Source organism: Micromesistius poutassou (genome assembly GCF_964030765.1).
Source record: "Micromesistius poutassou genome assembly, chromosome: 9".
Lineage (NCBI taxonomy): Eukaryota > Metazoa > Chordata > Actinopteri > Gadiformes > Gadidae > Micromesistius > Micromesistius poutassou.
The window spans coordinates 491,388-506,444 of NC_140279.1; the positions used below are offsets into that span (position 1 = coordinate 491,388).

General features: G+C 50.6%; 4 protein-coding genes across 4 annotated transcripts in view; 3 read left to right on the top strand and 1 right to left on the bottom strand.

The window, feature by feature from the left end:
* dot1l (DOT1-like histone H3K79 methyltransferase) overlaps positions 1–8,808 on the top strand; it is a 39,023-nt gene extending 30,215 nt beyond the window's left edge. The window contains 3 exon segments of the mRNA XM_084472776.1: positions 978–1,054; positions 1,455–2,294; positions 5,242–8,808. Of these exon segments, the coding sequence (XP_084328902.1) occupies positions 978–1,054; positions 1,455–2,294; positions 5,242–5,249 (925 nt within the window). The 3' untranslated portion in view covers positions 5,250–8,808.
* Positions 3,059–3,874, top strand: LOC311353294 (uncharacterized protein; the record flags this gene model as incomplete). The annotated part of the gene is made up of 1 exon (XM_084473149.1): positions 3,059–3,874. The coding sequence occupies exon 1, from the start codon at positions 3,224–3,226 to the stop codon at positions 3,872–3,874; it is 651 nt and encodes a 216-aa protein (XP_084329275.1). The 5' UTR covers positions 3,059–3,223.
* Positions 8,809–10,160: 1,352 nt separating the features above from the next.
* Positions 10,161–11,775, top strand: amh (anti-Mullerian hormone; the record flags this gene model as incomplete). Its single annotated transcript, XM_084473491.1, has 3 exons — positions 10,161–10,278; positions 10,558–10,854; positions 11,360–11,775. The coding sequence occupies 3 exons, from the start codon at positions 10,161–10,163 to the stop codon at positions 11,773–11,775; spliced, it is 831 nt and encodes a 276-aa protein (XP_084329617.1).
* Positions 11,776–12,598: 823 nt separating this feature from the next.
* On the bottom strand, positions 12,599–14,923 carry LOC311352708 (uncharacterized protein). The gene is made up of 5 exons (XM_084472506.1): positions 14,827–14,923; positions 14,520–14,566; positions 14,293–14,427; positions 13,457–13,530; positions 12,599–12,824 (listed from the first exon to the last, which is right to left on the bottom strand). Coding segments are annotated over exons 2-5 (327 nt in total). The 5' UTR covers positions 14,521–14,566; positions 14,827–14,923; the 3' UTR covers positions 12,599–12,707.
* Positions 14,924–15,057: the final 134 nt, after the last annotated feature.

Sequence of the window (15,057 nt, forward strand, 5' to 3'; positions counted from 1 at the left end):
AACCACAACCACCACCACCACTACTACCACCACCACAACCACAACCATCACCACCACCACCACCCCCACAATCACTACTACCACCTCAACCACCACCACCCCCCCACCACAACCATCACCACCACTACTACTACCACCACCACCATCACCACCACCACTACCACAACCACCACCACCACCCCACCACAACCACCACCACCACCACCACCCCCCCACCACAACCATCACCACCACCACTACCACTACTACCACCACCACTACTACTACTACCACCACCCCCCCACCACAACCATCACTACTACTACCACCACCCCCCCAACCACAACCATCACTACCACCACTACTACCACCACCACCACCACAACTACCACCACCACCACCACAACTACCACCACCACCACCACAACTACCACCACCACCACCACAACTACCACCACCACCACCACTACTACCATCTCCATCACCACCACCACCACCACCACCAACCAGTAGGACCAGGAGACACACACACACACCAGGAGACACACACACACACACACACACACCAGGAGACACACACACACACACACACACCAGGAGACACACACACACACACACCAGGAGACACACACACACACACACACACACACCAGGAGACACACACACACACCAGGAGACACACACACACACACACACACACACCAGGAGACACACACACACACCAGGAGACACACACACACACCAGGAGACACACACACACACACACACACCAGGAGACACACACACACACACCAGGAGACACACACACACACACACACACACACACACACACACACACACACACACACACACACACACACACACACACACACACACACACACACACACACACACACACACACACACACACACCAGGAGACCCCAGAGGCCGGTGGCCTGCGGGGTCTGTGCTGTAGTTCATGTGTTCATTAAGTTTGTCTTCCTCCTTCTTCCTAAAGAATTGAACGAAAGATCGCCACCATCTCTCTGGAGAGCAGAGACGGGCCCAGCAGGACCGGAGAGGGAGGAGAGAGAGGTCTGAAACACTCACTCACTCATATACACTCACTCATATACACTCACTCACTCATATATACACTCACTCATATATACACTCACTCACTCATATATACACTCACTCACTCATATACACTCACTCACTCATATATACACTCACTCACTCATATATACACTCACTCACTCATATATACACTCACTCACTCATATACACTCAATCACTCATATACACTCACTCACTCACTCACTCACTCATGTATACACTCACTCACTCATATATACACTCACTCACTCATATATACACTCACTCACTCATATACACTCACTCACTCATATATACACTCACTCACTCATATATACACTCACTCACTCACTCACTCACAGGGCCGGCTCTCACCTCCTCCTCTCCTCCCTCCCAGGGAGGAAGTGCGGCGGCAGCAGTGGCCACAGCACGGGCAGCGACGCCTCCTCCTCCTCCTCCTCCTCCCTCTGCTCCACCAGCAAGTGGAAGTCCACCTTCTCCCCCATCTCCGACCCCAAGCACCCGGGCTCCGACGTGAGGCAGGGGGGCTCCCCCTTCGGCCTGGGGGGCCCCTGCCGCGGCCCCGACCCCGACTCCTCCGACCACAAGCAGCAGCAGCAGCAGCAGCAGCCGCCGCCGACGGGGCGGAGGGGCAGCGAGGGGGACCCCGCCGCCTTCTCCTCCTCCTCCTCCAACCCCTTCCTCAGCCAGGAGGTGGTGCTCCGGGGTGGAGGAGGAGGAGGTGGTGGTGGAGGAGGAGGAGGGTCGCAGGGCGGCGGCGGCGGCGGTCCAGACCAGCGCCAGAGCTTCCAGAAGCAGAAGGGGTCCCGGGACTGGGAGCTGAAGGCCGGCGGTGGCGGCGGCGGCGGCAGCAGCAGCAGCGGTGGCAGCAGCAGCCTGGCCGGCCAGAACCTCTTCATGGCCGCCGCTGCCAGCGGGGGGGGCGGAGGCGGCGGCGGCGGCGGCGGGGGGGGAGGGGGCATCCTGAGCGGGAAGGCGGGCGGCGGCGGCGGTGGCGGCGGCGGTCCCGCGGCGGGCCCGGCGGCCCCGGGGTCGGGGGGGCAGTACCTGGGGGCCCAGTTCTCCCTCGGCGGCGGGGGGGGGCCGACGGTGCTGCAGTCGCTGTTCGGCGCCCAGACGGGGGCGCCCACGGTGAACAGCGGCGCGCGGCTGGTCAACGGCCACTGCTCCATGGGGGGCTTCCCCAGCGCCGGGCTGGCCGGCGGAGCGGCGGGAGGTAAGAGGAGCGGCGCCGAGCGGGGACCCCCCCCCCCCAGGGGGCCCGCTAGAGGGGTCAGGGGTCAAGGGGGGGGGGGGGGGGTGCTCAGGGGTCAGGGGGTGGAGCTCTGAGGGCGCCGGGGAAGGGGAAGGGTTGTCATGGGAACAAACACGACAAACCGATGCAACGGGGACTTCTGAGTGACTGACTGACTGACTGACTGACTGACTGACCGATGGACCGACTGGACCCTGCTTGGCATTAACCCCCCCCCCACACCCCCCCCCTCGCTGCTTCTTATTTTGCGTTGGCGCCGCCCACTGAACACGTCGCTGACTTCGACCCTAAAAGTTTTTCCAATTGATAAAAAGAATCATCAATTGGAAAAAGTCGATGGTTGACGTCTCTCTGTGGGCGTGTCTTGGTGCGTTTGTGTCGGTCGCTTCACTGTGACGATGACGATCCAATCTTGCATGTAACATGAAAGCGTTTGTTGTGCAGCGCTGTCGTCATGGCAACGCTGATTGGTGTTGCGTCGTAAAGCCCTGCCAGGGGGGGGGGTCACGGTGGACCGACGAGTGGCTCGCTCAGTGTCCTGGCATGTGGAAGACTCGCTTGCCGCTCTGCAAAACCTGCTTCAGCCCCTGCTTCCCTCTGTCCCCCTCTCTCTCTCTCTCTCCCTCTCTCTCTCTCTCCTCCCCTCTCCTCCTCTCTGTACCTCCTCTGCCTGCTCCTCCGCGGCCCCCCCCCCCCCCCCCCCTCCCCCTCCCCCCCCCTGCTGTGTGTGATCCGCAGGTATCTTTCACCACGTGGTGCCCTCCTCCGTGTCCTCCCATCAGTTTGGGAGCGCGCTGCCCGGCCCCGGAGGCCTGGGGCCCCTGCTCGGCCTGGCCTCCTCCGCCTCGCCCCACACCCAGCAGCACGCCTCGGCCCCCCCGGCCGCCTCCATGCGCCTCCTGGCCGCGGGCTCCTCCTCCACCTCCTCCTCCCTGTCCCAGGCACAGCAGGGCCGCACGCAGTCGGTCCTGCACAGCCCCGCCAAGCCCGGCGGCGCCTCCTCCTCCTCCTCCTCCTCCCTGCCCCCGCCGCCTCCCCTGCACTGCGTGGCTCCCGCCTCCTCCTCCTCCTCCTCCTCAGCAGCCGGCACGGCGCCACACCTCCACCCCACGGCGCCCCCCCCGCCATGCCCCGCCTCCTCATCATCCTCCTCCTCCTCCCCTGCCGCGCGCCTGGTGGCCCAGCCATCCTCCTCCTCCTCCTCCTCCTCCTGCTCCTCCCACTACTCCTCCCTGCATCACCAGCGAGCTCACTCATCCCTCTCTCTCTCCACCTCCTCCTCTACCATCTCCCCTGCTTCTGTGTCCGCTGCCTCTGCTGCTGCTGCCGCCGCTGCCGTCTCCTCCTCCTCCTCCTCCTCTGCTCGGCCCTTCACGGTGCACTACTCCCCTCGCCCACCCCCCCCTCCGGCTGTCAGCAGCAGCTCAGCAGGGGGTGGCGGTGGCGGCGGCGGGGGCGGCGGCGGGGCGGGCGCGTGGAGGACTCTGAGTGTGAACGGCTCCCAAGGTGCCTCGCAGCTCTCTGGCACCCGACCCAGATAGGGCTGGGGAGTGGGGGGAGTGGGGGGAGTGGGGGGCGGAGAGAGGGGGGGAGGGAGCTTAGGAGGGGAGGGGTGGAGGGGTGGAGGGGCCGGGTGGTTGTTGAGCAATCAGAGGAAGAGGAACAGTCTCAGAATCTGAGTCTGGCCTCCTGCAGTTCTGCATCAGAACATGGGTGAGTCTGAGGCGTTGAGGCGCTGATGTGAGTGTGGTGATGCACCTCGCTTCGTTGTGCCCCCCGCCCCGCATGTGAAATCACCTCGACAGTTCTTGCACACGCACACAGTGCTACAAAGTACACAGCCTGGCCTTTGTGTTTATATCAGATGTAAATATAGATTTGATCATTGCTCTGAAAAACAACATTGATTTGGAAAACCGTGGTCCTATTCAATACAAAATTAGTTATCAGTTGACACTTAGTGACAGCGTTTAGCAAATGCATCAACTGAACTTTTTTTTTTTCCTTTGATAACGGCCCACTAGCCAAAAGTACACTGAGGTTAGCGTGCTGAACTCTCATTGGTTGTCACAGTGCTTGTTAGATTACAAGATTAGATTAGTTTAACGAATCCCCATGGAGTAAAATGCAAGTTCCACAACAGGAAGGAACTGTACAATCACAGGAAGAATGTTCATTGGTAATTGTGGCTGCAGCAGGAACAGAAGCCCCCCCAGAGTCGCATGCTAAACCTGAGGTCATTAAACTAACTTTACATTAGTCCGCTCATTAAACTAACTTTACATTAGTCCGCTCATTAAACTAACTTTACATTAGTCCGCTCATTAAACTAACTTTACATTAGTCCGCTCATTAAACTAACTTTACATTAGTCAGTCATTAAACTAACTTTACATTAGTCCGCTCATTAAACTAACTTTACATTAGACCAGTCATTAAACTAACTTTACATCAGACCAGTCATTAAACTAACTTTACATCAGACCAGTCATTAAACTAACTTTACATCAGACCAGTCATTAAACTAACTTTACATCAGACCAGTCATTAAACTAACTTTACATAAGACCAGTCATTAAACTAACTTTACATTAGTCCGGTCATTAAACTCAGACAGAAGACCAGTCCTGCCTCCTGATCATTGATGTAATGGTCTCTTGGCTGAGGCCTAAAACCAGACCAGGTGTTTTAATGATCTCCTGTTCGTTCTGACCCGTCTTGCCTCCCCCACAGCCGCCCACCGCTTTAGCAGATAAATTGATGCAAGTCTTTTTACTCCCTGTGACTGCGTCCATCCTGACTCTACAACCTTGAACTTGTTCTCAAAGAGGCTTGGCCGCCGCCGGCCGGCCGGCCGGCCCCCGAGTCCTCCCGGCCTCACGCTGTTTCTCTCCCTGTGCCGTGGCAGGTAACTGATGAAAACTACCTCAACCCAACGTAAACCTATGCAACCGGGACGCTCACCTTACCCACCGACGCTTCAGCACGCCGCCACACGCCCACCGCCACTGAGACCGGCCGCCGTACTGGGATGTAATGCGTCTGCACCACTCTACTCTCACGCACGCACACACACACACACACACACCATTCTCATGCACACGCCCCCACACACACACACACACACATGCAGGCAAACGTGCACACGCATACACGCACATTCTCAGATACGCACTCAGACTTCCAAAGCATAAGTCATGCTTACAAGTGATGAAATTAATGTCTAGATGCATACAGATATGATGTGTCTGTAGTCTGTGGTCCTCACAGGAACTGAACTGTTGTAACATTACATTGCGGTGCTCTAGGAAATAGTTTGGTATTATTTTTTTGTCCGTCATGATTAACACACGGCTCTGATTTTGCTTGAATGGTGCATTTAATTATTCAAGAATCAATGAATCCTCTTCTTCTAATTGAATAGAATATTTTCTATTCGTAAGGCGGAAACCAAGAGTCTCTCGGTAGCCTTCAGAACTGACCAATCACATCACTGATCCGTCTGTTAAGCCCCTCCCACTCGTTATGACACGTCCCCCACAAGTCAGGCTCCTGATTCGTCAGTGAAACATGAACGTGTATGAAATCGCTCACTATGAGGATCAAATTGGGGAACAAATTCTCACGTTGACTTCGCCCCCTGACAATAGAGGAGCCCATCCACTCGCCAACAAACTACAACCCTACCCGGACCCCTGATCCGAACCTGCAACTCTAGCTAAGCATTCTGGCACTCAACTAGTCATGTGTTCAGCTGAACAGCAAACCAGCATGCAGGCATACACAGACGCACAAACACACAAGACACACACACACACGCGCGCACACACACACACACTCACACATCCACATCCTCACACTGGGAATCCAAAAGCAACAAGGACTACCGTACTACTGGACTGTTGTCACACTTTGATTTGTTTGGCTTTTTCATTTTCTAAGTTATTTTTCTAACAGTGTTTGTACTGTGAATGGGATTCAATATTAGACTGTACAATTGTGTATAATTTAGATTATTATATTTATGCTGACAGTCTTTTTGGTATATTTCCCCCTCCCCCCCCCCCCCCCCCTCCTCTTTATCCATCATAAAATGGATGGATAAAGTAGAATGCAATAGTGTCTACTTGACAGTCTGAAAAAAAAAACAATGGTGCTATCTCCAGACTGTGCCTGAACTTATTTATTCAATATTGAAAACATCTAAAGTAAGTTAAGACAAATAAGTACACTTGGTGCTACTTGTATACAGGGACTTTTATTTTGAAGCGCCACCTACTTGTGGCATTGCGTCTGTTCTGTCAAAGACCCTCTCGCCCTAACGAGGCTGTAGTCGACGGAGGTTAGGTAGAGCTCGCCCGCAGCGGCTTCCTCCGGGTTCCGCTACGCCCATATAAGGCCGTGGCATTTCCTCTCGTTTTCCTTTTTAAACCAACTGTCACGTTTCACCTGAAATAGTTTTTATGTTCTTGAGATATTTTGTTTATGAACACGACACACTGTTTTGTACATATGTTATTGTTGGCTTCTTTTGTCTGTTGTCATTCAAAAAAAATAATGGATACATATATATATAAATATATATATATATATAGATACATATATGAATATATAAGTGAATTGGAGATAAGAGTTATGGTAAGGCTGGTTGTAATATTCGCTGTACACTCCAAATTAGAAAACCATCTTAACATGTGTTTTAGTTTGACCATCGACGGTGTGACCATAACCAGAATCTAGTGGTGGAATCATCTTGAAATGTATCAGGCGTTTTAACGTGGCTTTTATGTTTTTGTTACCATATTAGATTGTGGGGGAGGAAAATGGTGCTTTTTTTTTCCAAATAATAAATGTATCATTTAATAATTTTATTTTGGTGCATACAATACTAAACCTCAGCCTCATCGCCCACTTCCGGTCCTTGGCTCGACTTGCGGCCTGGTTAAAGCGGGTGTGTGACGTCATCGCGGTGGTTTTAACGGTGAACCTGTACTTTGAACACACTGGTACTGGTACTGATTTCCGAGGGTCATTTGGAAAAAACCGTAAAACGGGTCAAAACTAAAAGAAAGACTATTGAGAAGAAGCAGGTTTTTGTTCCGTTCAGCAACAGACGCCGAGATTGGTCCAAGGGATAATCAAAGCTATTGATTAGTAGTGCTTTCCTGCAGACTCGGGATTGGTTTATCTGTGAACACACCGGTGTGTGCGTGTGTGTGTGAGGGGGTTCTTTTTTTTAGGTGAAAAAAAACAACTAAAAATCATTTTTCAAAACCCATCGGCGATCTTAAGTTCCCAGCACTGAGAGGTCTTTTGTAATTGTAGGATCTTGTTGACACTGTTCAGATATTTCTTATACCTGGTGTTTGATACGAGTTCCGTCGTTCTGTATTAAGCTTTTACGTTTTGACTTAAAACGCTGATCGACTTTGAATACTACTAGTGTTGACAGCGCGGTGCTCTCCTTCACTTAAAACAAGGAACATGCAGCTATTGAGAAAGTTCTCCTCTCCTTTTTTCTGTGCGCTCCAAAGGGCGCACGGTTTGGTGACGCTCCACCAAGCTTGCCGGGTGACTATCCGACGCTCCATCTCTCCAACTTCCTACAATCTCAACGGCTGCGGCGATGTATGTGCGAGTGGGAATACGTTTGTTTTGGTAGCCGTGAGCGCGTCTTCATATTCGGTTTATTCTTTTCGTTTTAAACCCTGTTACTGTTTTGCCGTCGAGTCAAAGCGACGCGCTGTTGTCGTCGAAGCGCTTCTTCGGTCGAGCGCGACGCGCGTAAAATCCTCCGCTCTGTTCTCCGTCTTTGTGACGAGAGAGAGAGCGCTGCAGCAACCCAAGAGGCTGGTTATTATGAATCCTGCCAAAGGTTACACTCAGGAAGTACTCTTGATTGCTTGAAATGATGCTACAATGCAACACACCAAACTACTGCATTACACTGCTTTCTCTGGGCCACATGGAGAGGCCGTCTGACGCCTCTCCAGCCAGCATCGCACAGTCACCTGACGATTGGCCCTCGACAAAAACGCCTTTGACTCATGTGCTACGTCTCCTTGACAAAACATCGTGTTCTCACTGACCCATACATCAAGCCACTTCGGCCAAAGCCTTTTATGTCCCAAACGCCTCGCTTTAGGACCCGAGCTCTGTGCGGGATTAGAGGTGGAGCGGTTCAGTTGCTGCAGTCCTTAACGTAGGAGAAGCTGTCGTTTCAGAACACCCGACCTGTGTATCGTGGAGACAGGCCTCTTGACCTAGGAGGAGCAGTGGTTTTAATACAGCTGACCTGTGTATCGTGGAGCCAGGCCTGTCCATAACGTAGGCTACGTGTTGGTTTTACTACAGGTGTGTATAGTGGAGCCAGGGCAGGCTTGAGCTGCAATAAAGGCAAACCCAGGTTCCAAAACGCCCTGGGGGTTTCCATGGAGATATTCTTGCTAGTTGGTGTTGGTGCTTTTATCTTAAGATGTTCTAATGACAAATTGAAATGTTTTGTTTTGCTTTTTATGATTATTATTATTAAAATGGTTTGATATAAATGACTTGTCTCAGTCTCCACTCCTTGGGTGTGGGTGGGCCGTGTCTGGGGGTATGACGAGGTCCTGTCGATGATTTCTCAGTTTCTCGTGACGTTGATGACAAATAGGCAGAGGGTAATAACTGATGACAGCATGGGAGGAACCGGTAGAAACCAGTCCACCAATGATTAATTGTACCGGAAATGGAAATGAATCACTTGGATCACTTATGTAGAAATAACTAAACCTAGTTGAGTAGCTATTTGTATATGTGCATTGCATGCGTTTCGACACTTTTCAATGTTGATTATATCATTGTCTAAACCAATTGTAAACCTGTAACCTATTTGTGTTCCTCCCACATGGCGAATCAGGGTTGTGCAATATGTCAACAGTGGGTGTCATTGGTTACACAAGATGTGCGACTGAGTCTGTCCAGAGCCTTGAGGTTATCTCTTGGCTTCCACCACTGAGGTGAGGAGACCTTGGTCGACTGAAAACAATGGTGCACCTGTGAGAGTTTCCCTCACTGTGGATGAGATACTTTGTGGCACTTTCATCAATATGATGTAATATTTTATAAAAATGGGATCAAATCAACTAGGATTTGATCAATGACTTATTTGGACCATTGTACATATAATTGTGTAATTAATCATTCATAAATCCGATTTTTACTGAAAGTCTGTTCATGCACGTATGGGTGAACGATTCTTTTATGATAAAACTAAAATGCATTTTCATCCTGACAGCATTTCACTCTGCACCAACTAATCACCCTCGTGTTATCTAGCGTAGGCCTACATTAAACTGGCCATTGAGCCGCAGAATGTTTTGTGGGAGCGACCAAAAGTGTCAACAGAGTTTCAAAGTGTGGCCGGTGTGGAACCATTCCTCGGATCCTCCCCTGGTCTGGACGCCGTTCTCACCGCCGCCGCCCGGCGCAGTCTAGCGAGAGGGAGGAGAGTTCGGTGTGCCGCTAACAACAACATCTCTCGTGTGATGTTTTCTCCTTCCCTATGCCATGCTCTTATCGCAGATAAACCCAGAGAGCATGTGCTGTACCAAGGGTGTAGACGGCACCTCCGAACGCCGCAGTCTGCGACACTGCCAGGGTGTTGGCGTCCGTTCCAAGGCCGGGGCTTTTTTCAATAAGAAGGCGTGTGTGTGTGAGTGTGTGTGTGTGTGTGTGTGTTTTATAAAGAAGACGACTTCCCCTGAGCCGGACCAATACAAGGGACTCAGAGGCAGAACCAGAGACACGTCTATTTTAGGGTCTATTTTATTCAGAGCAGAAAGCATGTTGGCCGTTCTGCGTGTGTGTTACTGCCTGGCGTGGTTCCTGCGGTGTGGGGAATGTCTCCCCCGCCGACGCGGCGTGGACGGACAGAGGCCGGACACGGGCGCCCAGACTACAGGTCGGATCATACCCACACAAGCAGTCGAAAGTCTGGAGAGGCGTAGGATTCTGACTGATTTACAGTTGACAGACATTTGTGTGTAACTTTGTGTGTTGTTTTGCTATGTTGTCCCGCCGTCCATTTGTGTGGTTTAAAAAGAAACAGTTCCTTCCTTTTCAGTGAAAGATTCCTACACTATCCAGGCGTCATCAGGAGAACGTGTTTATATCAAATAATAACCGTTGTTATCAATGTCTTGCATTTGCAAGATAACTCGTGTTCCTTTGGTCATCCCAGGGGGAGAGACGGAGGCCGTCCCCCCAGGAGCAGACCCCTTCCCCTCGCCCCGGGGCTCCTCCTCGGACTCCTTGTCCTTCCTGCGGGAGCTGCAGGCCTTCCTGGGTGACGTCTTCCCCCTGCTGCCCGCGGAGGAGGCCGGCGCCCCGTCGGTGCAGCTGCGGTCCCTGCAGTGCCTCCCGCCGCTGGCCCTGGGGCCGTCCTCCAGCGAGACCCTCCTGGTGGGGCTGCTCAACTCCTCCTCGCCCACCGTCTTCTCCTTCCCGTCCCCCCGCTCGGCGCCGCCGCCGCCGCTGCGTCCGGGGCGGGGCGGCGGGGGGGGAGCGCTGGCCCTGGCGCCCCGCCTGGTGGAGGAGCTCAGGAGGAAGCTGGGGACGCTGGGGCAGCAGGTGGAGGAGCTGCTGGGGGAGGTGGAGGTGGAGCAGAGGGCCGTGCGCAGCCTGGCGCGCCTCAAGGCTCTCAGTGCGCTTCCCAGAGAGGAGCGGCCAGCAGGTGATGCCTTCGGGCGGTCACTCCGTCGCACCGCGACGTTTCCTCCAAAACACAAAAAGAATGTGCTTGAAGAAAATGAAAAATGACTCATCTAATTTATTTCAGCTGATAAAAGTTAATAAAACCCAATAATATTACACGTGTTTGACCTCATATGCAGTCATTGGTGGTAACTGGTACACGTGGAATACACCTTATTCCTTACATATACCTAATTATCCTATTATATCACCTTACAGCAATGTCTTTAAGTGAGCGATACTCGGGATGTGTAGACTTAAGGTGTCCGTCCTACCTTGCTCCCTTCCAGGAGAGCACCAGTACCGAGCCTTCCTGCTGATGCTGGCCCTGCAGACGGTAGCGCAGGCCTACGAGGTCCAGAGAGGCCTGCGCGCCACCAGAGCGGGTCAGGACACCGGGCGGACCGCGGCCGGGGACAACATCTGTGGGCTGCAGAGCCTCGTCGTGTCCCTGGACATGTACTTGGTGGGCCCCAACCGGGCCGCTATCAACAACTGCCACGGGGTGTGTGGCTTCCCGCTGCACAACGGGAACAACCACGCCGTGCTGCTCAACGACCAGATCCAGCGGGGCGCCGTGCTGGACCGCTCGCTGTGCTGCGTGCCCGTGACCTACGAGGACCTGCAGGTGGTCGAGCTGAACAAGGAAGGGACGTACCTCTCCGTCAAACCCAACATGGTGGCCAAAGAGTGTGGCTGCCGCTGACTGAAGAGCATCCTTGACTGTAGCGACCCGAGCACCGTAGGCTACCTGTTGTTGTGCTGGCGTTACAAGCCAGCTCGTCTAAAATAGATCGTACAGATGTTCCGATACCATTGGTTCCTTTCCGATTCCTGAACTTGAGTATCGGCCGATTCCAAGTATAAACCGATACAGCATCTAGCATTGTAACTACCAATAACACTTGTTGTTATTGAAGGGTTGCGATGACAGCAAGGTAAAGTCTGTTGACTTGCGGTCGAAATTTTCATTTTTTTTTTTTCCAGAACTTAGATCATCTATATTTGTAATCTATCATTTTAATAATACATATGTATTCTTCTAGTTTAGCATGAGCCTCCGTGTTTTCCGACTGGGTAAATCGAACGCACGTAGTTTGGAGATGATGCGTTTCCCGTTCCAACTTTCCACCTCCGACCGTTAACGAACGCAGCATAACAAGGTTTGTGATGCTCTCTTCCGATACTGGAATCGCTATCGGAACAACTCCAATAGATTGCGTACTTTAAATAAACACTGCCATGACATTTGTCCCTCATTTAGAGAAGGATGAAATAATAATGACGCGCATGTTGTCACATGTCATAAAATAGCTTTGATATGTATTTGATTTGTTTTTTAAATGTCTTCACATTGTATCATTGATAAACATATTGACATTTTTTTCGGACTGTAACGTGTACAATTTTGTTTCTCAGAATAAACAGTGTTTTTTCTACCCTTTGCATAACGACCATCTGTCAATTATATCTTTATTTAACACATAGTTATATGAACTGTATTTCAACAGTCAAAAAAAAACAAAAACACATGTGAAAGCACTATTTAATGGCTCTATACTAACAAACACCAGTGTGACATAGCCTCTGCTCTAACAGATACAGATCTCTATGAATGAAACCGACGGGCCGTTAGTGTCACTCTTTAGTCTTGGGCCTCAGGACGACTCTCCCGCTGATTGGTCGTTTCCTTCGTCGTATCACTCCGACCTCCTCCGTCGCCCACCAGCCGACAACGCTGGACCACAACGACCCCTGGAGTCACAAACACGTGCCCAAATGTTTGACATGTAACATGGTACATTATTTATTTAGTTCCACTTGTCATTTATTGTTGGTTCCGATGGGGCGCTAATTGGGGTCGCACACGCCCAAACTTCCTCTCGTTTGGCAGTTTGGAAAGTAAGTTGGATTTATGAGTCCTACATCATAAATGTTTTGTTTTAGCCGTTGTCTCATTGTTTTCATGACACATACACATAGTATATATTTTTCATGGTGTATGAATGTTTACTATGGGTTCCGCTGTGCGGATCGGCAAATATGCAAATGAGTGTAATAAGATCCGAATTGAATGAAAGGTATTCAAGTAGGAGCTAACGGGCCAATTATGCTGTCGTAGGGATGTCAGCGTTATCTCCAACTGCCCGCGTGTGATATGCCCTGTTGTCCTATGTTACAGAAAGAATAAATGCTGTCAGATCCATTCCACGTCTCCTCTGCATTATCGGCCAACTAGTCATACGAAGACCTGTGTGTGAACATTAATGTAACAGACTGATCGAAGTCTGTTACACACGCACACACACGCAGGGGGGTCATGCTGGGTGTCTGTTCTACAGTGCTGCTTCCTTGACTCTGACTCTTGTCCTGTGCTGTATGGATACCTTGGAGCCTTCCTGCAGACCTCCTACATACAGGATGCCCTGGTACGTCTCCTCGTACATGTAATCCACCGCTTCTACAGGAACACCAAGGGGGGTTTTGGAGTTAAGTTCGAATCAGAACGAGAATCGAGTCGGCTTTCATTAAAGGGGTGATATTATGCCACCAGGTCTGCCTCTTCATACATCACAAGTGGGCGTGTCCACTTAGATGTGTGTGCTGGATAGATCAGTCCACCAGCCTATACCCGGTGGACTGTAGCAAACGTTGCTCATCCATCCAGCACACATCTAGGTGGACACGCCCACCTATGATGTCAGAAGAGGCATATTTTCAAAAAGGCTTGATATCACCCCTTTAAGCTAGAATGCCTTACACATGCCAGGAATCTGAGGGTTTCATTACATGGAATAATTGGTCTATCAAAAATCATTCCTACGTCCTGTGAAATTCAAAAACATGTGCAATACAAATGTACACGCAAACAAACGTTAATCAATACTATTTACACAATTCCATAGCCTCTAGCCCTCTCGTTGCCTTTCACAGCCTTCATAATTTATAGTTGTTAATAACTTAGGGTGTAAATATTTTTGCTTCTATCGTGTTGCTTTATGCACAAACCTCACCAATCACTTTCCTATCATGTGCAAATTGACTTGTCAATAAAATATTCAGATTCTGATATATAATTATATACTGCATAAAATTACATTACAGGTCATGAAGTTAGTATGGTATCAGGTTTACATTCTTTTTTTTTTTAAATTCAACATGTCGCCAACGTTTTCCATTCCAAGGATTGCTGACGCATCCTCCCGATCAAAGAAGAACTCACCGTGTAGTTCATTCATACTGGAGCTGACCAATACCACCAGCAGGGCCAGCGCTATGCAGCGGTTCATGGTGAACCCCTTCCATGGGTTAGCGACGTCGTTCAGACTTTGGATGGATAGGATCCGCTCATAAGACACTATAGGGATAGGACGCGTATAACTATCCGCTTCATTGCAAAACAAACGAGTAAATTCATGTTGTAAAACAGTGAGCATGTGTGTTACTTACTTTCGGTGACTTTAAACTACTTTCTTCCAACTTGTTTCTTGTTTATTCTATAGGGTGAGGATTTGGGTTTTGCTTCAATAATTCAATAAAGATACGCACACACACACACACACACACACACACACACACACACACACACACACACACACACACACACACACACACACACACACACACGCAATGCAGCGTCTCTATTTTAATAACAACTTGCCTCATGCATTGGCAGGTGTACTTTGAAAATATTCTCAAAACCGACAAAGAAAACTTAAAGTATACATGTATTCCGAAATAAAAGGAAGGATCTTACCAATGTTGAACACTTGCGTTCATGTTTTGACCGTAAAAACTGAAGGGCTGGAACTCAGCGCACCACGCGCTGTGACAGGCTGACGGGCAGGCGCAGATGACGGCTGTTGGAAAGAAACATGGCGGCCGCAGCTACTGTTCGTGTTTTTGATTTTACCACGGCTGCTGTGACCAGACCAGATATAGTATATACAGTGCGCACAATTCATAAAGCAGCTCCATGCACAGTTAA

What these genes read in the sequence shown, in the direction of transcription:
- LOC311352708 (XM_084472506.1), bottom strand. An exon ending in CAGTATGAATGAACTACACG is followed by an intron (nt 13,531 to 14,292) that starts GTGAGTTCTTCT and finishes GTGTTCCTGTAG; the next exon opens with AAGCGGTGGATTACATGTAC. An exon ending in GTCTGCAGGAAGGCTCCAAG is followed by an intron (nt 12,825 to 13,456) that starts GTATCCATACAG and finishes TTGTGACTCCAG; the next exon opens with GGGTCGTTGTGGTCCAGCGT.